Source organism: Cuculus canorus, chromosome Z (genome assembly GCF_017976375.1).
Source record: "Cuculus canorus isolate bCucCan1 chromosome Z, bCucCan1.pri, whole genome shotgun sequence".
Taxonomy (NCBI): Eukaryota; Metazoa; Chordata; class Aves; order Cuculiformes; family Cuculidae; genus Cuculus; species Cuculus canorus.
Genome location: NC_071441.1, coordinates 66,747,187 through 66,769,360, shown reverse-complemented (window position 1 = coordinate 66,769,360; position 22,174 = coordinate 66,747,187). Strand labels below are relative to the sequence as shown.

The window sequence follows — 22,174 nt, the reverse complement described above, 5'->3', positions numbered from 1 at the left end:
CCTATAGGAACCCTGTAGGCCTGCAGTAATTACAGACAAACTGCAGCGCTGGTTGGAGCTGTGCTGTAATTACTAGCAGCAAAGATAAAACCTCTAAGCAGGCTCTCAAGCTATTTAGATTACAGCTCTGCTCAGCATAGCACTGCTCTCCGCAGCAGCATCCGTCTTTCAGCAACGTCAGCTGGTCACTGTGCAGGGTTTCACACAGTTGTACCATCCCTACTTCTTAAAGGTTTTCCTTGTTTGAGGGTTTGTTTGGGCTTTTTGAGGATTTTTTCAAGGCAAACTTCTGTACGAGATACTTTTGGTACTATTTTATCCCCTGAAACCCTCACTAGACCACACTTCCAAGGTTCATACTCATGAATTTCATTATTTCCAATGGAAATCGCATGCATCCCAGGTCCCTGGAGCATCAAGGGGAGATGATTTCACTACTAGTGTCAGTCTGATAATTTCGTGCCTAGGTTTGGAGGCATCCTCTGCGACTGTTTCCCGACTAAGTGCTTGGTGTCTTGAATTTTTCATGGCTAAGACATCTATGACTAAGGCATACAAAAAGATTATTCTTTTTAAATACAGGTTAGCTACTCTTTTATTTGGTTTGTGTGGGTGTTATTTCACTCAGTGCTTTGGCATCTTGTGACCCACTTACAGGCTGAAACAGGCTCCGGTGAACTTTCGTGCTTTTATATTCAGGTTGTTCTTCACTGACAAAAAAAAAAACCTCTGAGGCAACTCTATACTTGAGTTTTAAATCAGAAATGGCTCTTCCGTATAAGTGAATGTGAAAATGTTATAGCAATTCATTTCATGATTCTTGTGTGCTACGGGAGCCAAATGAGATCTCAGCAGGGCTCTACATACTGGGCTTGCCTAGAAGGATGTGAGGTGCCAGGGACTGTCATGTGCTTTTTTTATTCCTTGTGAAAGCTCATGTCCCAAATCCAAGAGGGTTGTAGACCCACGGTAGCTCCTGATTTATATGTGGCAAATGTGGTGAAGCTGTTGCAAAGACCGAAGTGCTCCTCAAACACCTCCAAATCCTCACCCGGGCAGGAAGAACACTGGGAGAGCTTCCAAAATCTCTTTGGAAGGAGTTTAAAAGAAAAGAAAAATAAAACCTACTTCCACCCCAAAACAACAGTGTCCTTGTGGGGAGATTTGGTGGCGCCTAGCACTTTATTTTGCTGGTATAATCGTGCCAGAAGAATGTGTGTGCTCTTCTGTACTGATATGCCCTTAAGGAGTTTAAGCGGTTCAGTCTGTCTTTGAAGATGTTGTGAGGTGACTTAATTGCAATGTAAATGCATCTTCAGAGGGAAAATATCGCACTGTAACGGCTGGGAGTTACAGTCAGGATATCAGCCTTAGAAATGTAGGACACTCACACAGCATCAAGTTAACCTTTTCCAAATAAAGCTAGTGAAGTATGAAACAGAAGCGTAAGGCTCCCAGTCTCTTGTTATCCTCACATCAAGGCAGGTGTCTTACCAGAAAATCTGATTTAGCCAAAACCTGTGACGCACAGTGGGAAACAGATACAGCTTTTGGTCAAGAGGCTGGACTACATTTATTATCAGTCACTCCTCACCCTCAAAGTCACCTTCATTAGCAGCTATTTCAAAAGCTCCTGCAGCTTTGAGGAGAAACGTAGCAATTCAGAGCAATGCCAGTGAAGTCATAGATAGGTGACTCAACACAACTCGGAATATTTGACTTGCGCAGTACACTCTGCATTTTAGATTGCCTTTTTCTTTTTTTTTAAAAAAAAAGAACTACGCAATATAACAGCTCACGGAAGAATGCAAAAAAACAAAGCAGTCACTTATTGAGAATAAACATAAGCAGGAGACCAAGAATTGTCTCATCAGTTCTGGAAGTTAGAGGCACTAAGATAAGATGTAATTTATGTTAAAACTTAAGAAGTCCAGTTCATGCATTAGAGAACTCAGCAACTTATATGATAGGTTTCACTGAAACTCAGACATGGTCTGTCCTGTGGTAAAAGCCACTGGGTTATAAAAGAAGTCACATCCACACAAACTACAGCAATAAAAGAAAAACAAAATTACTTCAAAGGCAACAAGCACTTGCAGAGATGTCGATTGCCCTGTGGGCTGGGATTGGTGTGTCCTTTCAGAGACTTCTACTCGCAGCTCTATCCCTTCTGCTCTGTCCTACGTCTAGTGCACCCCACTATGTACTCAGAGACCCTGACTAGCAGGGAGCTCTTTGAGTTTCTGTTAGCAGCTGTAAATCATCCTTTACGTTAACATGGCACACCTGCTTTAAAACTTCATGTCTTTTCCCCAAAGATTTTAATGCTCTTCAGAAAGGTTGCTTCACATCCCCTGTGACCCAAAGTAGACCAAGAGCAAGACTGAAACGGGTCGGTAGTTTCTAAAGAAATCTAGAAAGCCTACAAGATTTTTAATTACATAGCTATGTGCACACATAGTTAAATTAAAAAACAATTACCACAAGTTATAATGTGAATCCAACTCTTTTGCAAACTGAGATTGCAGTTGGGTTTGCTTTTTGACTCCCTTTTTTGTTGATGCTCTCCAAATGCTGCTGTCTGATGTTTCTCCTTAAGGTGGAATGACAGAAGGCATTTTTTGGTAAGTGCTCTGACTGTTCATTTCTGGAGTGACATTAACCTTTTTCTCTTCCTGAGGAGGTTGGATAGAGGTGGCAATTTGTTTAATTGAACTGAAATGAGGTTGAACTGAAAAATAAGAGATGCCAAGCTAGTGAAAATTAGAGAGTACTTACTGTACAGACTGGTCCAGTTGATTCCTGCAGGGAATACAAATTCATGCTGCACCACTGACTTCCTTGATATTCTTTTGTAAATATGGATGGATATTAATTAAGAAAGGGAAGTATTACATAAAGATATGTAATCTTGGCTTTGAAGAAAGTGACAGGTGTATGTATTTGCTGAAAATATCCTGGAAGTATATGCTTTTGCAAAATACTTTTTCACCACTTTTAGTTTAACAGAAGTATCTACAGTAAGGAACTTTTCCTTAAGGCTTGAAGTAGTGAAACAACTTTCTAAATAACACCCATGGACTTGCATGACTTTGCAGAAGCTCACAAAATCTCTCCGCTCAAGCTATTTTGTCAGCAGTGGCCAGTGGTGCAAAGCTGCTCCCGCTCCCTATGCCCTCCATGCCAGGCTATGGGCAGGTCTGGTGCCTTGCTTGAGGTTTGCTGTCTGGATGAAACCACCTCCATGTATTACCTGCCTGATATCAACACAGTCTTGCAAGAGAAATTTTGATTCTGGCAGTTTGACTGGCAATATCTCCAGTCTATATGTCAATGAAAAAAATGAATAAAGTTTCTAGTACATGTAAAATTTTGAGGCATTCAACAGTGGTTTACTTCTGCTCAAATAAAACAAGAGTGAACCACCACAGCCCTCTGTTCCACAGTCTCTACCTCTGCTATTTGACCAGCCTGTTGAGCACCAAGCTTGTAGGAGTCTCAGTCGAAGTGGTGAAGCTGAACACAGAATTACAGAAATGTTAGCTAAGAAGGACCTTTGGAGGTCATCCAGCTCAACCTCCCACTTGGAGCAGGGTTTTTGCCAGCACTAGATCCGGTCAGCTGTGGCTTTGTCTAGACAAGTGTGTAAGACCTCCAAGGATGAAGATACCATAACACCTCTGGTTAGACCGCCGCAGGGCTGCACCACCCTCCTTGTGGATAAATTTTCCTGAGGTCCAATTTGAAACTCCAAAGGTGCAGTTTGGTGGTATCACCCACTGGTATATTACTTGTTGATACTGGACCAGTTGGTCCTTGTTATTGTTGTTAATTTCTTCCTGTCAAGTAATCATGAGCCCCTAGACTTTCTTTTCCCCAGATTAAACAATCCAAGTTCCCTCTGCCTCTTCTTGCAGGCCATGTACTCAGGGGCCTACAACCATCCTCACAGCCCTTTGCTGGACCCTATTTCCTCAACATCCCTTTTGAACCAGGGGACATGAAGCTGGACATAGTACTGCTGATGTGGGTGAGATCTTCATGGTAGAGAACAGGGGGCTAACCACTTCCCTCAAACTGCTGCCCACCTTCTTCATATCATCACAAGAGTGCCCTGGTGCCTCGTATTCAAGACAGTCCATATCCTTTCCAGCAGCACCATTCCCTCTTGACTCCCAGCCTGCATCAGTACACCGAGGGTCTTTTTCCCTACCCTAGGCATAGGACTCCACACTTCTTGCTGAACTTCCTCAGATACCTGTTGTCCCAGTTTCAAGTTTCTCTGTGTCCATTTGGATTGAATCTCTACTTTTTTGGCATGTCAGCTACTCTCCCCTAACATTATCACCCATAAATTTTCTGAAGACACATCTTGTCTCCTTGCATACGTGGCTGATGATGCTACTGAACATCGTTAGCCCCGGTCTGACTACTGGAGCCCAGCCAGTATTCCCCTCACCGAACAGTCCAGACTTCCAGCCTGTACTTCCACAGCTTCCTTGTAAGAGGGCTGTAGAGACAGTGTTGAAAGCCTTTCTGAAGCCAAGTAGTTTTATATCCACTGCCCCCCAACCCCATAGCCAGGCATTTCTTCACAGAAGGCAGTTTTGTTGGTCAGGCCTAATTTGCACTTTATAAATCTTTAAGTACCTTCCTGCCCTGTTAGATGTTTGGAAGTGGACTCAAGAAGTTGTGCTTCCTGCACTGACTTGTCCGGGTCTTGAGACAAGCCTGGCTGTACCATTTTCTCTGTCTCAATCAGAGGTAAAAACTGGCCCAGGCCTCAAGGGCTTCCCTAAGTCTCTGTGTTTTTTCTATGATGAATCTTGGCATCACTCGCAGCCCAGAAGGCCAACCATATCCTGGGCTGCATCGAAAGAAGTGTGGCCAGCAGGGCAAGGGAGGGGATTCTGCCCCTCTATTCATCTCTTGTGAGACCTCATCTGGAATACCGTGTCCAGTTCTGGAATCCTCAACATAAGAACGAGATGGAGCTGTTGGAACAGGTCCAGAGGAGGGCTGCAAGGATGACCGGAGGGCTGGAGAACCTTCCCTAAACGGACAGACTGAGAGAGTTGGGTCTGTTCAGCCTGGAGAAGAAAAGGCTCGGAGGAGATCTTATAGCGACCTTCCAGTACTTGAAGGGGCTACATGGAAAGCTGGAGAGGGGCTATTTGTAAAGGCTTGTGGGGATGGGACAAGGGGGAATGGGTATAAAATGAAGAGGGGCAGATTTAGACTGGACATTAGGAAGAATTTCTTCACCATGAGAGTGGTGAGGCACCGGCACAGGTTGTCCATGGAAGTTGTGGATGCCCCATCCCTGGAGGTGTTCAAGGGCAGGTTGGATGGGGCCTTGGGCAGCCTGATCCAGTGGGATGTCTCTGCCCATGGCAGGGGGGTTGGAACCAGATGATCTTTAAGTTCCCTTTCAACCCTAACTATTCTATGATTCTATGATTCTATCACTCTCAGTCCCTTGGGGTGAATCCATCCCATCCCACGGATCTGTGTGCATCTAGCACCTCTGAGCAGTCTCTGCTGCTGGCTATCCCCCTCCATCCCAAGCTGTCAGGGCAGACATCAATCTCCGGTACAGGGAAAGAAGAGTATATCAGCTTTTTCCATATTGCATATTACTTGGTTGTCTCCCTCACTCACTGATGGACCCAGAGCGTTCACTGTGGGCTGCCTCATTTGGAAACTGCATATACGCGGCTCTTTTGGAAGCTCTCTATTTCTCCAGCACTAAGTGCAGGAAGCTTTCGGGCATGGGTCTCCCAGCCTTTGGAGCAGAGAAAAGCCTGGGAGGAGAGGAGCTTCCAGGGCAGCCTCGACTATTGGCTGCACATCTGAAACTGGCAAGCGGCAAATTTGCAGAGCCTCAAGCAGCTCAGAGACATTGATGTGGGAGAGCTGGGACTCATTTGACTGTACAACCAAAGGGCCGAGGACCAAGCCGACTCCAACCCTGTTCATTACTGTAACCCCACAGGGTGAACTGTCAGATTTCTGAACTCCTTTCTGTGCCACTGATGAACATAACTTGCAAGACATGCCATGAGCAGGATACTCACCAACCTGATCATACCTCGAGTTATCTGCTGAACAATTACCTTCTGAAGATACACTTCAATTAAGGCTGCAGTGATGCTTGCTTCTTCCTTTTGCTCCGCAGAATAACTGAAAACGTGCCAGACATTTCTGTTGTTCATCGCTCACAAATCCTTAACCCTCGTACTGCCTTTCAGCCATATGTGATCTTGGCAGCAGGTATGTCCATTGTCTACAGAAGAAAGGAGACAAAAAAGGGAGAATACTTTCACGTGATCAGAAGAAGACTTTGTTTCCTCTTAAAGACAAATGTAACAAGTCAGTATAAATCTCTGTACATCTTCAGATGGATCTCAGAAAGAAGCTCTCAATAGCTAGTGGCTAACAGCAGACAACATACTCGCAGCAAGGCAAATGCAGTGAATTTAGCTCCGTTTCCTGTTTGCAACGTATCCAACAGACAGACCTCAGTTGTTATTCTAAATGTGTTTATAATTACATTTTGTTTCAGGCCTGTTTTATTTGTATGTATTCCAGTTTATGGAAGGTCACATGCACTCCCTTTTTTTTTCAAGTACAGCCACTCACCCGCTTGACGTGATGTTTTCCCGGATGACAGTTCAGCTTTGTGAACAGCTGGCTGTTCCTCTCCCTTGCAGGTACAAGCACAGCCCCAGGCACATCTGCAGTGCTAGTGTGCATGAGCCAGACCCTCTGCCATGCTCAGAGAAACTATTTGCCTCAAAGGTCTCCTCGGCAGACGAGGTGGGACCACTGGGAGCACAGCCTCCAGGTGGGAAGAGGCTCAGCTCTACCATGGCTATGGTGGTTTGTGGCCTGCCTGGATGGAGAGCAGCTCCCACATGACCTGAGAGGCAGCAAGTCTTTCTCACCTCTGGCCCACGGCCAACTCCAGGGGAGAAAGACTAGTGAAGCATGCACTGATAAAAGACCTTTTCCAAATGTCATTAAGAACATCATATAAAATTAACCCCTCAGGAATCTCAGACCTTTCCAGGAGAGGAAGTTCCCTTCAACCAGTTTTCAATCGGACACCAGCATGACTTCTCCATCTGCTTACTGTCACAGCTGAGGTGGCTTCCTGCAAGACTGTTGCTTGGAGAAACATCTAGGCTTCGCTAAATTTCATCTGCAAGTCCTCTGAATCCAAGGTCTGAGACTTTTAATGGTGTGTAGGCGTTGTTCTGCTTAGCATTGCAAAACTTACACATGCCTTAGCTAACCCTTATTTTCACAAGTGACTGAGGTCCTTAGGAGCTTAAGGAGACAGAGCAGGTTTTTTAAAGCTGGTTGAGACATGATTTGATTCCTTTTGAACAGTCAGGAAACAAAGAAGGACCTATAAAGATGCCCTGGCAGTGGCAAAGAAAGCTCATGACCTGTCATTTTGCTTTACAACCACAAAAGTCTCCTCCTAACATCTACCTTAAAGATCAATCCCAAGGCAAGGGGGAAAAAAACATCCAAGTTTTGAATACAAATTCAAACAAAAGGAAAATTCATACAAAAGGAAGGGGCAGCATGATAAATTCTGAAGGACTAGTGCACTAGACGATGGCAAATCCTTTCTGAGCAGACACCAGAAGCACTAGACAGGAAGGAACTAAATGATGTATTGGGAGTCAAAAAAACCAAAACTGAAACACTAAAATATTTTAGTCTATTTTGCCAGGAAAACAGCTTATGTGATCACATTGTAAGTGTATCTGTGTCTCTGTCTTCTCCCACTTGTCACTTCTAATCAAATTTAATAGAAATAAACATTTCAAATAATTTAAATGTCTACAACTTCCACAAAAATAAATGGCCGAATATAGAAGATGCGTTTTTAAGCTGCAAAACAAACTCAGTTCTTTTTAACAAGCAGGGAGTCCAAAAGGAAAAATTACTCCTGTATATAATGCCCTCACTGTAGGAAAAGCTTGAGTAAGAGACAGCAAGTCCTAAGAGCACTGGCTCAGCAACAAGATCTCCTTAGATTAGAGAACTGGCAAAATCATGATCCTCAGCTGCCAGTCCTCCCAGCTGCAGGGACTACAGCTTTTTAAGCAGGCAGAGAACAGTTTCAAGGTAAATTAGCATCAGGTCTTGGTCATCTTAACAAACCACGTTATAAGCTGTACCTGCCACTGATGTAGCTGGTACTGACAAACATATTTGTTGAAGAAAGGGAGGTTCCTTGAGGCATCAGCAAGGAATCAAAGCAGAGCGGAATGACTCCAAGGATAGGATAGGATAATAGAGAGTCAAGCTCAAATTGATTGTAAAACTGAAAGCAAAAAAAAAGATTATTAACAGAAAGGCAAGAGTGGAAACACCTAAGCCTGGAAATAAGTACAACTCATTCATGATCACGAAAGAGGAAGTTGCCAAGCAAAAGAGAAAGAAAAGAAACAGAGAACAGGGGCCAAAGTCAAATGGGGAAAAAAGCAAAACTGCAAATTGTTTGGAAGTACAGAAAGGTGTGTGTGCATGGAAGCCAAAGGCTGCAACTCATAGGCAGTTCTTTCCCTATTCTTTTTTTGCTGCATTAGGGACTAGCTATGTTCTTCTCAGCGTTTGAACATAATTTCTTTCTTCTCCTGAATCAGAAGGTATTTCCTACTGTCAGCCTTCCACAGGCTTCATGCTACTGCTCTGTAGGCAGAAGAAAACAAGACCCAATGCTAGGAAACTCCAGATCTTATTCGGGCATTAGCATGGGCAGCAGCTCCCATCATGCTTCTTCCCCATCCAAAGTCCTACCCAAGGAGGTGACCTCCTATCCACACCTGAAACCACACTTCATATCTAACACTTACCAAGCACTTGACAACAGCTCATATCCTGAGTAATTAAAGTGTTGTATGCATTAAGCACTACCCAGAATAAATCAGTTACTTTTCCAAAGAATTTATACCTCTCTGAAGCTGGAAAATGCCTTCCCTATAGAAAGACAGGTGAACAATATGGGAAACGAGGACATAACAGACTTTGACTAGCTGAAGTGCCTGAAGGCCAGTTGAGGTAGAACTGAGGCTTCAACGGAAATCTTACATTTCTGTTTCCCAAACTGGTAGAGACCGGAGCCTCAGGTAAACTGAAAATTTTCAGTAAACTGAAAATTACTTAGCAAATGAAAAAAAAAAAATCCTTTAGGTATTGCATGCATGTGATACGCAGTAACCATTTGCAGCTTGTAGCTTGAAAGGGTGCTTTATTTTGTTTCCGTACAGATTCAGTTCAGTTTGCAGAACACATCATCAGTTAATATGCATCTTCACTTTGTAGAAGAAATGGGCATGAACACGAGCACTCAGTCACCAGCCTTTCACAGCCAATTTATGGAACTTTCATCTCGAAAGCATCACATTTGGCACACAGGTTTCACTAGCATCCCATACAGGAGCACTGTAACATCATCTCTAGGAACACCAGAAGACATATAAATCTCAAGGACTGTAAAACTATAGATACATATATATATACAGACACACACTGCTTTTAACATAACTTGAAAGTTTGTTTTAAAACAATGAGTCCTTGAATAATATATGTTCTTCCTTGAGGCACACATTCAAGTTCCGCTAGGCGGATAGCAGTCTCCACTTTAAGCCGTCACTGACAGCTGAGGTCTCAAAGCAGACAGCACTGCCTTAAAAACCAGCTCTCCAGGCCTCCACAAGCTGTAGCAGCAGCAGCTAATAGGAGGAAGAGTACTTGGATCTCAGCAGTCTCCTGTGTTAAACTATTCTATTAGAACCTGAAATAGCAACAAAAGAAAGGATGTTAGCTAAATCGGATGCTGTTAACTTCCGTTCCTTGTCAGACATAAGGTCTGGGAGCACTCGTGAGGCCTTGGACTTTTCAAGCACCATGGATTCAAGACTCTAAGAATTCATCTATTAGATTTCTGCTGCACATCCAGGCTTATAACAGGCGGCTACCAAAAGACACTGTTGCTCTTCACAAAATCTTCATTATTTACATGAAAGTTCTCTGATATAGGCAGTATAAACTCCTCATCACAGACAGAGGTTCTATCTCTAAGCAAAACAAAGCTGATAAATACTGCAGGCAGTTATCTTTTATGTGAAGAAAAAGCAGTAACCCCCTTTTTGGGGTGGAAAGGGGGAGATTAAAGGGTGACTTCTTTTAAACCATGTTGGCTGTAACAGTGACAAAACCCCAATATCCTCCACAACCAAACATGAAATCAGCAGGAACATGGAAAACAACGAAGCCGAGAGGACAGAAAAGATTATGAAAGTTACTTCAGTCTGAAGCCTGCTTCAAGTAGCTCAGATTTTCAGAGCAATATTAAGTTTTGTGCATTCAACTTGCTCCTGAATACTCCACTATTCTTCAGACCTTTCCACCTAATTACTTTTCTCTTCATTTAAAGAGCAACAGAAAACAAGAAAACAAATTGCAGGACAGACAACAGAAGCAAGTGAGTTAGAACACATGATCAACTATAGAAACTATTCTATAAGCTGTCAGATTTAAAAGCAACATAGCAACTTTCATCTCTCCTCCACTTTAAAGCAATCACATTTTGAAACATTTAAATGCCCAAAGTTCATGCCCAAGCTCCCCAAAGTTTTAAACACCATTTTACAACTGAACACTTCTTTTAATTTGTAAACCAGAGTTTGAATATCTTACAACGTACTTTAAATTTCATTTTTCTAAAGAAACAGCATTTAAGAACTGAAAGAACAGTGTTCCAGTAAACATTAAAGACCATATTTTAAAAACCTTTTTTTAAAAAAAGGTTATATCTGTATGAAGAATTTCATTTGTATTTTGAAGTCAACTACTGAAGCATCTAAATGATTGAAAATGAAGTGTGAAATCAGAAGTCCAGTTACAAATTAGCTGTAGAGTTGTGCTCTGAATAGGTCTACCCATGGCAGGCACAGCTGCACACTCCCAAGCTAACTCTGTCCATCTCATGCAGATGTGAGTGACACTGCTGTTTAATCTACTTAACATCCTTCTTATTCGAAAAGGAGAGTTTATAGGAACTAAAGCTTTCATTTAAGCAATAAAACCTTTCTAATTAGCAACAAAAAAAATAAAAATGACATGTTTGCTCTGTTTCAGGCACTTTCAAGATCATAGTTTATTTACTATAGGTAAAAAGCTAGTATACAGATTACGGGATCCCTTAAATTTCAACTCTACAGTTATACACCATCTAGTATTCTTGCTCTGAGTATTAACCAAAAAAGTTTCTAGACACCTGTAAGCCCCACTATAAATCTGCATTGTTATGAGGAAAATATATGAATCAATGCTTCATTTTTTCAATACTTAATATTTACACTGTGAAACCAACGGGAGATAACAAGCAGTGGCAAAAAGGCAATAAATTTTAAAAAGCTGAAGTTTTATATATATTGTTTTTACAATAGTGTGCTAATCAGCTTAATTTTATATAAAAAATTAAGATATAGCAAAGCATCTCAATACAGAAATCTTAATTTTCTGAACGGCAGTCATCACTTGCTAGCCTTTTACATGCAACACCTGCTAGGGCTGACTTCTTGTTTTCAAGCGTAAAATAGATTACAAGGTTTAAAAGACAAATAATCTGTGTACAAAATTGAAAACTGCAGTCAAGAATTGTACTGGTCATGGGCCTCTTTCATACATGGGGCAGGAGAGGGAAGTACATACAATGCCAGAAAGTACTCTCTTTCCACACACTAATTACGAAAGGCAATGCATAGACTGAGAATACCTGGATGGCAAACTCCATAGACACTGGAAACGAACAGTTTTCACATACATGCTCTTTACAGGAGGCCTTTTTTCCACTGAATGGCCATGGCTGACTGCAAATAAGGGGCACCAGGTGTACAACTAAGTAGATCTTGCAAAATACTAAGATGGGGCAGTTGTTAATATACATTTTGAACTATATATACAATATAATGGAATGTATCCCATCCCAAAACTGGTTTATGAAACAATTGGACCTTTCTGTACTAGCCTTATGACTCAGCTACTGTTTTAACGAAAATGTAAGCACACAAGAGACTTGTGTAACAAGTAAAATTTATGGGTCATTTTACAGGAACTATCGACAAAGCTGCTTAATAGCATTTCTGCCTTTAAAGTAATTTTGTCAGATAAAATTGAAACAACATCTGTATATAAAATGTCCTGACAGACACTTCAACATGGAGCTTTGGTGATTTAAAAAGGCCCTTTGTAATCTGTTACAAACTCTTCTGCAGAAGTATTGATGCATGCACACACCTGTGTCAGCTGAGACTAGTGATCCAACCGCATGCACGTTTCCTCGAGGTGCTTTCCATGTTAAACCACTTCAATAACAATAAGATGAAAAATAGATTAATCAAAGTATTTCAGATAACTCAGACTGAATAGGAAATGGAATGCCAATATGGCAGTAAAACCTTTTTCTGTTGAATTTAAACAGGAAGGTCTCTTGTACCAGCAGAATCCTTTATACAGATACACAAAGAAGGAGGGAATACACCACTTATAATCCCCATTAAACAAGAGCCAATTCATTATGTGATAAAGTACAAATTACAGAAAACGTGAATAGTCAATAGGAGAGAAACAACTGGTTTACATGAAAGAAGATAACACTTCAGTCTGAATGCCTTTATTTTGTGAAAGCTGCTACAACAGCCCACAGAACCTCATTCGTGTTGGCTTTCATACATTCAACCTCAGGGTCTAAATCCAGAAGTTGCCGCACTCTCTTTGTGGCTAAATCATACTGCTCATCCAGAAGGGGGGCAAAAGCGTTCTCCAGAACATCTGAAGCATGGGCTAAATAAACGAGTGCCAGCAAGCGCTTGTCCATGCGGTGAGGGTCATTCACCCATTTGTCAAGAACTGCTTCTTGAACCTTCTTGATGAGGCGCTGTTTGATATTGTTGTTGGTGAGAGGGTGCGTAGTCATGTCAAAAAGAAGGAAGTTCTGTTTCTCTGTTGTCAGTACACCTTTTTCCACTAGATTTTTAGCTAACCGTTCACGGACATTTCGTAGTTGGTAGTGCAACTTCAGTGGGTTCCAAGTTTCACCTACAAAAGCAAACAAAAAAAAACAACAGTCAGGATAACTTTAAACTGTACTATTACAGTGATTTTTAACCCACCCACCCTTGTCCCCCTGTGGTGCAGTATGAGCTGTCAAATTCATGTAGTTGACTATTAAACGAAGATACAGTGCCAACATCAGCATTTCTCTGATCTCTGACCTACCCAGATACAGATACATAGAGACAGAGCCTCCTTGGAGAAGTGTCAGTATGCATTCAGTGTGGACTAAATGTTAGCTAAGCATGTTGTGATTAAGCATATGACAAATACGCAGTCTTGTAGCAAAGAAAACAAAACAATAAAAAATAAACCAGAGGATTTATTTTGATAATAAATCAAAATATTGATGGAGGAGTTTACTTTTAATAATAAAAATAAGCATCTCCTCTTATCCCATCAATTTGTTTGCTTCCACTTCAGAGACTGGAAGAACTGTCATTGCCCTTCTGCCACAGAGATGAGCTAAACTACACCTACCCCGTGCGCTTCTGTTTCCTCAAGTTTTCATTCTTTTCTCCCTTCCTGCCCCTACTAGATGAAACAGTGGCTATGCACTGTGTGAGTGGGGGGAGGGTGTACACACAAACACATGTTGGGCAGAGGCTTTCATGTGTCTTCTAAAATTACTTCTAATACTTTTTGTTAAGCAAGGAGAATCAGGCCCTTCAGAGTGGGTGACTGTGTGTATACAGATGAGGGAATTTAAAAAGCGCAAAATCAGCATCAACAGCTACTGATAAAGCGAAAATTGTTAAGCACTGAGAAATGCACCTTTGCTTAAGAGTCTACTTCGCTAGGCTGCACTGTATTTATCATAAGTATTAAAATCCCCTCCTGATATTAAATACTAGGTATTTTAGAAGGTGAGAGAAGAAACAGCATTAAGTATTTATTACACAGACATGGGTTTTCTTTAAATGAAATGGAATTTCTGTATCTGATCAATTCTGACTTAGCTCAATTTGTTTCTGTATCAGAAAGCTTTCTAAAAATTCCTTAGTTAACATGTAATAGTAAAACCCACAGATGCCTTTAAATTTTTTCCCACTCTGATGGAGGGTGATATACACTGTATTCAAATAACAGCCAAGTAAAGTAAACAAATGAGGTGACACCAACTGCATAGCAAAAGGCAGAGAACTCACCCAGGTCTGATCTGTACAAGTCCTCGTAGGTCCTACAGCTCAATGAATGTGTTTCCCAGCCTGACCATGAATAAAACTGTAACACTCACACAAGAAAAGTAGTTTCCCTACAGCATTTCATAGGCCAAAGGCTATAGCCTAGACGGTAATAAAAACCAGTACTGTGGTGACACCTTGTGACCAATCTCCTCAATTACACAGACGCCTGTTTGTTCACACAGACATTTGTTACAAAGAGGTAACAAACTTCTCTATTCCCTACTCTTGCAGTCCTCAGAGGCTATCTTATAAACATCAGCCTAGCAACCGTCATGCCACACGGCCATACAAGCATTTCCACAACGGCTTTGAACTCTTATGTACTGTAAATTCAAGCAGCTTTCTTCGCATCACTGATTATTATGGACAGAAGAGCTGCAGCTGCCCAGGATCAGGCCTTAAAGCAAAACTCCAAGAGTTTATTTAAAAAAAAAAAAAAAAAAAAAAATCAACACCAAAATATTTTTCTTTGAAGGGCAGTCTTCTAAACCTTGGAAAATGCAAAGATCCTTAAAGCCACCTAAGAACTAGTAGCTAATAACCATGGGTAACTAAAATGACTGGTCCAAACCTTAGCCACAGCACTGATAACCATCTTCCCAGAGACAAAGCTTAGCAGGGTCAGAAAAACGTTAGCTCAGCTCACTCAAAAGAAATCCTACATTGTTCATTCATTAGTTGACCTTTTTTGAATCAGTACTAACTTGATGCACTCTGCACTGGGAGAGAAGGTGAAATGTCAGCACAAATTATGTATTTGGGACAAGAAGAATGAATTGGTTTTGCAGGCTGTAAAAGTAAAAGAGAGCTGAGCAAGAACTAAACTGCCAGGCAATGCAGCAGCCATGCCCCCTACTGTCCAGGACTGCTTTGTTCTCCCCTCTCCCCGCTCTGCCTGACAGTCAAGGAGCAAGAGGGACAGAGGGACGGATGGCAAGGACAGGAACATGAACGGATGTACATGGTAATAGCGTTTAAGGTGGTACAGGATGAATGGTAGGAAGATGATATAATCAACAAGGCAGAGAAAGCTGGAGAGATTTTGGTCGCTTTTGAAACTCCTACTTACTGGTTGTTAAAAGGAACTAATAGATTCAGACAGACAACTTAAAGTCTCATTACCCCCGGCTTCCCAGACTTACGCTGCTGACAAAAGAGTCAGGTTTCTTCCTGCACTGTTTGTGCAACTGAAGCACAGGTCTAATCCACCCCAGGGAAGCTGCATTTTTTGTGTTTTGCAAAAACAGACAAACGCTGTGATGAATTCTGGCTACAGGGTTGGGGGAAAAAAACTCAAATAACCACAACAAAAAAAAAACAAAACCAAAAACCCTAAAACCAAATAACAAAAGCACTATATGTTAAAAAGGATAAAAATATATTCATTGTTAATGCCAGTTCAATTTGTACATCCTGAGAATTCAATTGTTGGCGAGGCATATGAAAAAATGTTAACTTCAATTGTAAAGATAATTGGCATTTCATTCTTTTGGCAACAACTTAACTAACTTTAGAGGAAGAGGTGTGTTCAAAGCACTTATCTTGAAGACTTTATTTTGAACAAGAAGTATCTACTATTTGAAAATATTTTATTTGCCCAGATAATAAAAACTCCTGACTGTTTATTGTGTCTTTTTGATTAATGGTCAAATCTTCCTCCATTTTAACACCTGAGCTGTGAGGTCTGTATCTCCTTTCTTTATCAAAAGATCTGAATGCTGAATCTATACACCTGTCCTCCACATTTCCACTAATCCTCATTTCCAACAACAGAGAAAGGCAGTTTTATCTCCAGGGTGCAGCCCTGATTTACTTCAGAGTCAGTGGAGGGCACTTCTTCCACGGAACTGAGATGTCATCTGACACCCGCACCGAGATCCTTTCTGTACCAAGTCAGCTCATAAGCAACAGTTACTTATATTTGATTAAGGGCTGCAATCAACCAGAGACTACCCCAGAGGAGAGACTAATTAACTTTTTTGCATACTTTCTCCCCCAAAACTTTGCAATATAATCTCTAGTGATGCCAGATAATTAGCTTTATTAGGGGGAGAAAAATCAAATACATTCTGTCCAGGGCTTACCACTAAGCAGTTCAATCCAGTTCTGTACTGTTTCAGGAGGCTGGGTCTCTTTTATGTGTTTCAGAGCTTCATCAAGCAGAACATCCCCCGTAGGAGCATCTGACTTGCAAATCACCTAGGACAGAATAAAATGGTCAGTATTTTGACTCAATTAATAGCTCATAAACATCCACCAACAAAAACTGGAAAAACACACCCATTCTCATAACAAAGGAAATTTTAAATAAATAAGAACCATCTCTGAGAGTATGCAAATTAAAAAAAATAGATGTTAATAAAAAAAAAAAAACCTGTCTCAAATTTTAATTGCAAAATTGTGTTAAGTCTTACTTGCCTACAACTCAAAATTAGCCTTAACTGACTAAAACTACAGTATTAATAACATGTTTAATACCTACCGTTTAAGGAAGACAATCCACTAAGCCCAACAGGTCCTTTGAGCACTCCCCAGAACAAAGTACGCTACAATGTTAAGTTACTTTGAGGGTAGCCTATTCTACTGCTTTGAGTCAAAATACTTGACTTGAAAGTAGCTTCATAATACTGCAGCTAAACAATTAGGCCATGTGAAATCGAGAACTGAGAAAGCAGGAAAGTCGGTTTCTCTTTCATATATTGACAGATAAAAACAGGTTCAAGACAACACTATGTTCCATTCCCTAACAGTTAAAATACATACACTATGTGTGTTAACAAGGCCCTTAATATGGAATAATAAATGCAGTATGATTTAAGTTTGTTATTTAATCACTTCTAAAATTATTTGAAATAAAAAAGCAGGGAAGAATAACAAAAATAATCATTCACAGTAACATAATAAAGCTTAAGGATTTGGAGTAACTGCTTTTTTACCAATATAAGTAGTCCATGTACAAATACTACTTTTTCTCATTAGAAAAACAAGAGCAACAAAACCAGACATACATGATATACTAGCTCAAGTCAATATGTTTGAATAAAAACAAAGTTACAACAATAAAATCTACCTTTCTTTAGAAAAAGAATTACTACAGTTGCAAAGCTAGTTATGAAAATAATGATTAAATCTAGCAATTCAAATAGTTTTACAAGTTAACACTTTATAAGCACCAGGTAGAATGATAACAGACAATAGATAGAAAAACTAATTCATTGACACAATTCCACATATATAAAATTTTGAAGCAACATGTGAAAGCACTTATTTTTTTCATAAAGCTTCAGAATAGTCACAAACATGCCCGGGAAGAGCTTTAAGTGTCCTATTAAAATACACCCTAAAGTTTAGTTCTGTTCCGTAATTCTAATACAAACAATAGAGGAGAGTAACACTTTCATAAGGTCAGCAGACAACACTGAAATGAGTTGCAACGATAAGTCAGCTTGAAGACTGGCAAGATGATCCCAAACTAGAGATGTGTACGAAGTCAATGAGATGAAATGAGAAGGAAAGTAGCGAAGATATCTTTGTGAATACCTAACAGATCATAGGTGGAATACTATTTCCAATTTCAATGGTATATATAAAGCACAGAAAATAATATTTTTAATAAAATTAGCAAGAACAACATAGTTCACAATCCCAGGCCAAAAATAACACTTGTTTAGATCTAGAAAGAAAGTATGCGAGATACTTTTTTACAAAGAGTATCAAACAGCAGTTCAGGGTGCTTAATTGGGAAAGATAAGAGATACCAGATTACTCTGGAAATACAGAAAATGCACAATGTATTGGCAAAAACTCCAACAGGCAAATTAAACACCCAGAGAGGTGCTGAATTCCACCTGCATCACAGTGTCTCTCAAAAACTCTATTAAACACATTATATTACATATCTTTCAGTTTTATGAAAAGATTCTGAATTTGAGTTTTCTGTTCTTTAATTATACAGGCGCATGTTTCAGCTTGGCTCTTTAAGCTGCTGGATTGTGGTTATTAACGTCTCAGATATTACTTTAATAATTAGCCTAAAACCACCCAACTTATTTATCTTTCTGATACACCAACAATCCAGCAGTATCTTAGTTTTTTTTTGAAGTGTCCCGTATGATTAGTTTCACAGCAATCTTAGTGACACTGAGTCACTCCAGTCTGCTGCATCTGGTAACCTACTGCTCACCTTCTCACTTTAACAGGTAAGACATAAAGTCATCTTTTTGCAAATTTGGAAATTTCAATTATACAGAATATTTAATTTGCATTTTCCACAATGCAGCTTTGCAATCAAGAATGCTAAAGATCAAGGACTTCTTGCACTGATTTTTAAGTAAGCTTCATTATTTACTTTTAAAACAAAGTATCACTCATGCATGAATCACTCTGAGTTATCAGCTATAAAATATTGAAGGTAACCTGTCAAAGATTTGTTCGGACTTCTTTTTAAGAACTCTAATGATATAGTTTGCTTTGAGGCTGTGAGGCAACAGAGTACCATCTTCTATCTTCAGTAACCACCTGTCTTACGAATTACTTAATTTATATATAAACTTCAACATTCGTTTCTAAAGCTGGTACCAGTAAATAGAACTCCAAAGTGATTCAGCAATTGCATCCTCTTCAACCAAATTTATGACAATGCTGCAACATAAAATACATCATACTGACTTTCAAAGTTTCACTGCCATCTACCACCTCCTTTGTCTGCCAGTTTCTCAGGGCCTTTTGTCTCTCTACAGCATTCCAGCATGGATTTTATGCATCCCAATCCATTCTGAAGTTCTGTCTTAGACACCACAAACAAATATCAGCAAAGACCCAACTGATTAAAGGCTTGAAGCGGAAATCATTGTAGCTCGCAATCTTTTAAGTCAGCTGAGTGACCTAGGCCACAGTTAGCTGGTTACAGATCTCTACTACTGCCCAATAAACTTGTTCTATACACTTGTTCTCACCTCAAGGCTTGTGCCAGCTGTCTGACCCAATGACAGAATTAAGAAAGTTGTTCAAGTAAAAACTAAACTGACCAAGGAGGTGAATTTGTTTTCAGCTAAAGGGGTTACCTGACCAGACTGCACAAACCAATAAAAACCCAAGAGAGGCTCCAATATGCTTCTTTGGAGAGACAGGACTATTGTTCTTAGCTGCAACAATGACTAAAGTGACTAAAGCCTAAACGCGTCCCTTCAGATCACGGCTTGAAGGTATAAGGTTTGGATTCACAAATCAAAGCTTTGAGTATTAAGAAAATGTTATCTTTCCAGAAAACCTGATGGGTGGACCTGGTGCGAGGAGGAAGGGCCAGCCTGAGAAGCAGAAGCTATGGAAAATGGTACTGCCACTGAATTGCACCTTTGGACGCAACTAGACAGCTCATCCCACTCACTAGGAACAATATTTAATTCATAGTGAAAGCTGACAGCAAGGGCAGAAAATCCTGGAAAAGGACAACAAGGAGGACACTTGGTAGAGTTGAGACACTTAATTCCAGCTAACACAGAAACAAGACAGAGATTTGGTGCTAATGCAAAACTTCAAATGAGGTACAAAAGATCACAAGTCATTCCTGACAATGATTTCTAAATTGAGAGAGATGGAGCAGTGGGAAAAGAAACGTCATATGTACCAGCAGTTAGGGATTTTATTTGCAAGAAATTACTTAAGCAGAAACCAATCTTAATTTTAATTTTAAATTAAAACCTTAAATTAAATTTTCATAAAACCCTCCTGCCTGCAAAATGAAATCTCTTGATTGCCTTTCATCACTGGACAGGGAAAAAAACCCTGTAATACAGGGTAGCTTTTACATTTTCTTAACAAACACATGAATCCACCCCCAAAACCATGATAAAATTTAGATGACAATTTTGCTTGTACTCTTTACTGAAGATATCCATAGGTTAGTCTTCCACTTTCCTAAAAAAAGCCCCATAGTTAAAATTTCAGGCAGACAGAGCTGACAAGGTTTGCATAGAACAAAAATCACTGCTAGAGAACATTCCTGAATGCCTAAGGAGCCAAAAGTTTCAGAGGGGAAAAAAAAAATGTGCAAAGTAATCAATGCTGAATATGCTTAAATGAAGCTAAAAGAAGCAGGCGCTACTTGTCTGAACAGAGGTTCAATTCTTTAGAAAAGGAAGAAGCTGGGGAAAGGTTGGGAATTTGTAAGCTTTCCATTAAAAAAAATAGCAAAAGATAATATTGACAGGGAAATGTGCCATAAAAGAGAATTTTTGCGGTGGATAGACAACATTTGACTATGCTTCCAATAAGCTTATTTTACAAGTATTGTCTATTGCTGATGAAGTAAAAATTCTTCAAACAGTGTGGCTCTGCACACTTCGTACCTAGAAAAAAATCCACTGGCAAGTATAATAAATTAAGACCTCAAATCTGAGGCCTAATTCAATAAAGGACCTTAAAAATTTGCCTAAAGGTCAGTGCTACAATAACACCACTTAAATGCTTAAGCTAGATATTGTTGTGTGTTCTCAGGGGCCTGAGGTACAGAGATCATTTCCTTCCCATGCATTGCAAACACCAACTGCAACACTGAGTATGTTAGAATTAATACTGGTGGCTTGCAGGTCGCATCTGGCAAACAGTCAGTTAGCCACTCCTTTAATCCCCAGCACACATCTCACCACCATTGAAAAAGCCAGTTCTTCCAGCAGATTACAACTGGTGCTACTGGCTCTCAGTAGTAACTGCTGCCACCACACCTTGGCCAGAGCCACTACCAACTGTTTGTGCGAGATTCCCAACAGCAGCAGGAACACACCAAGAGAACAGGAGCAGAGAACAAGTACACATTCTCCAAGGGTCTCCAGCTCATCATGTAAAATACCTAACTCTGCCCATCTAATCTGGGTCACTTGTTAGTATCCCTATCCCCAAGTAAAGAAAAAAACCCAGTCCTTTTCTCACAACCAGTTGTAATTTGTAGTAATGTGTTGCCTAAGGCATAACACAAAAGTAAGTGCGACCATTTTCCCCACCTACCTTTCTTGTTAATAGACTTTTGCGCCTCATTCCACAAGCCTCTAGCTGAAGTCGGCCTCGCAATGCTAATTCAATTAACATACAGCCACGCAATCCTGAGGAGATGCAATCATTCCAGAATGATGTGTAACCCTGTGAAGAATAAAAGACAGTAAGATATCTCCATCTCCACTTGAAAGCAAATATAAAAGAGGCTTACTGCACTCTCTAAGCAGTTCTCCTACATTCCTGCAGTTTTGATGTAGTGCCACCAGTCAACTACCATTCCAATACTGAAACCATAACAGAGAAACAGACCCATCAAGTTCTGACACTTGGTGTCTGCTCTTGGAAGAGCAGAGAAACCTCAGGAAAATGATACAAAACAAAACAGCAAAGTATCAAGAACTGTGACATATCAAGCACAGCTTATATATAGTCACAATAAACTTATATTTTTACAATATCAAGCATTTGACATTACCAACATCATACAGGTTTATCCAAGTTTCCTGAGAAATATTAACATGATTTTACATCCATAAACAAAAAGGCACTGATGAAGTAACAATAAGCTAATCATTGATATTAAGTAAAATACGGAATATACTGTAAACACAAATGTGGCAATTCGCAAAAACAGAACAGCTTTTACCTTGAATATAGTAACCCAAAAGACAGGAGTTTCCAAGCAAATATTTGGAACAACTACTATTTTGCCATTTAAATTCTTTAAAAAAAAAAACATTTATTTTGAAAGCCTGATACATATTGATCTTATACAGACTGCAAAACTGCAAACTGCACTTATTCTACAAATCACATCACGTCTACCTATTTTATCTACAGAGTAGCCAACACAGCTC

At 40.1% G+C, this 22,174-nt stretch overlaps 1 protein-coding gene across 2 annotated transcripts in view; it reads right to left on the bottom strand.

Annotated features, from left to right (window-relative positions):
* Window positions 1-9,255: 9,255 nt before the first annotated feature.
* GOLPH3 (golgi phosphoprotein 3) overlaps window positions 9,256-22,174 on the bottom strand; it is a 38,989-nt gene continuing 26,070 nt past the window's right edge. Inside the window, exons 2-5 of one of the 2 annotated variants that reach the window (XR_008447736.1) lie at window positions 21,330-21,461; window positions 16,412-16,526; window positions 12,325-13,125; window positions 9,257-9,817 (exon numbers count right to left, since the gene is read on the bottom strand). Coding sequence is in view for 1 of the 2 variants with exons in the window: in XM_054054097.1 (XP_053910072.1) it covers window positions 12,701-13,125; window positions 16,412-16,526; window positions 21,330-21,461 (672 nt within the window). In the remaining variant the exon portion in view is untranslated. Of the gene's footprint in view, window positions 13,126-16,411; window positions 16,527-21,329; window positions 21,462-22,174 lie in introns of both variants that reach the window. The other variant, XM_054054097.1, reaches the window with a different exon arrangement.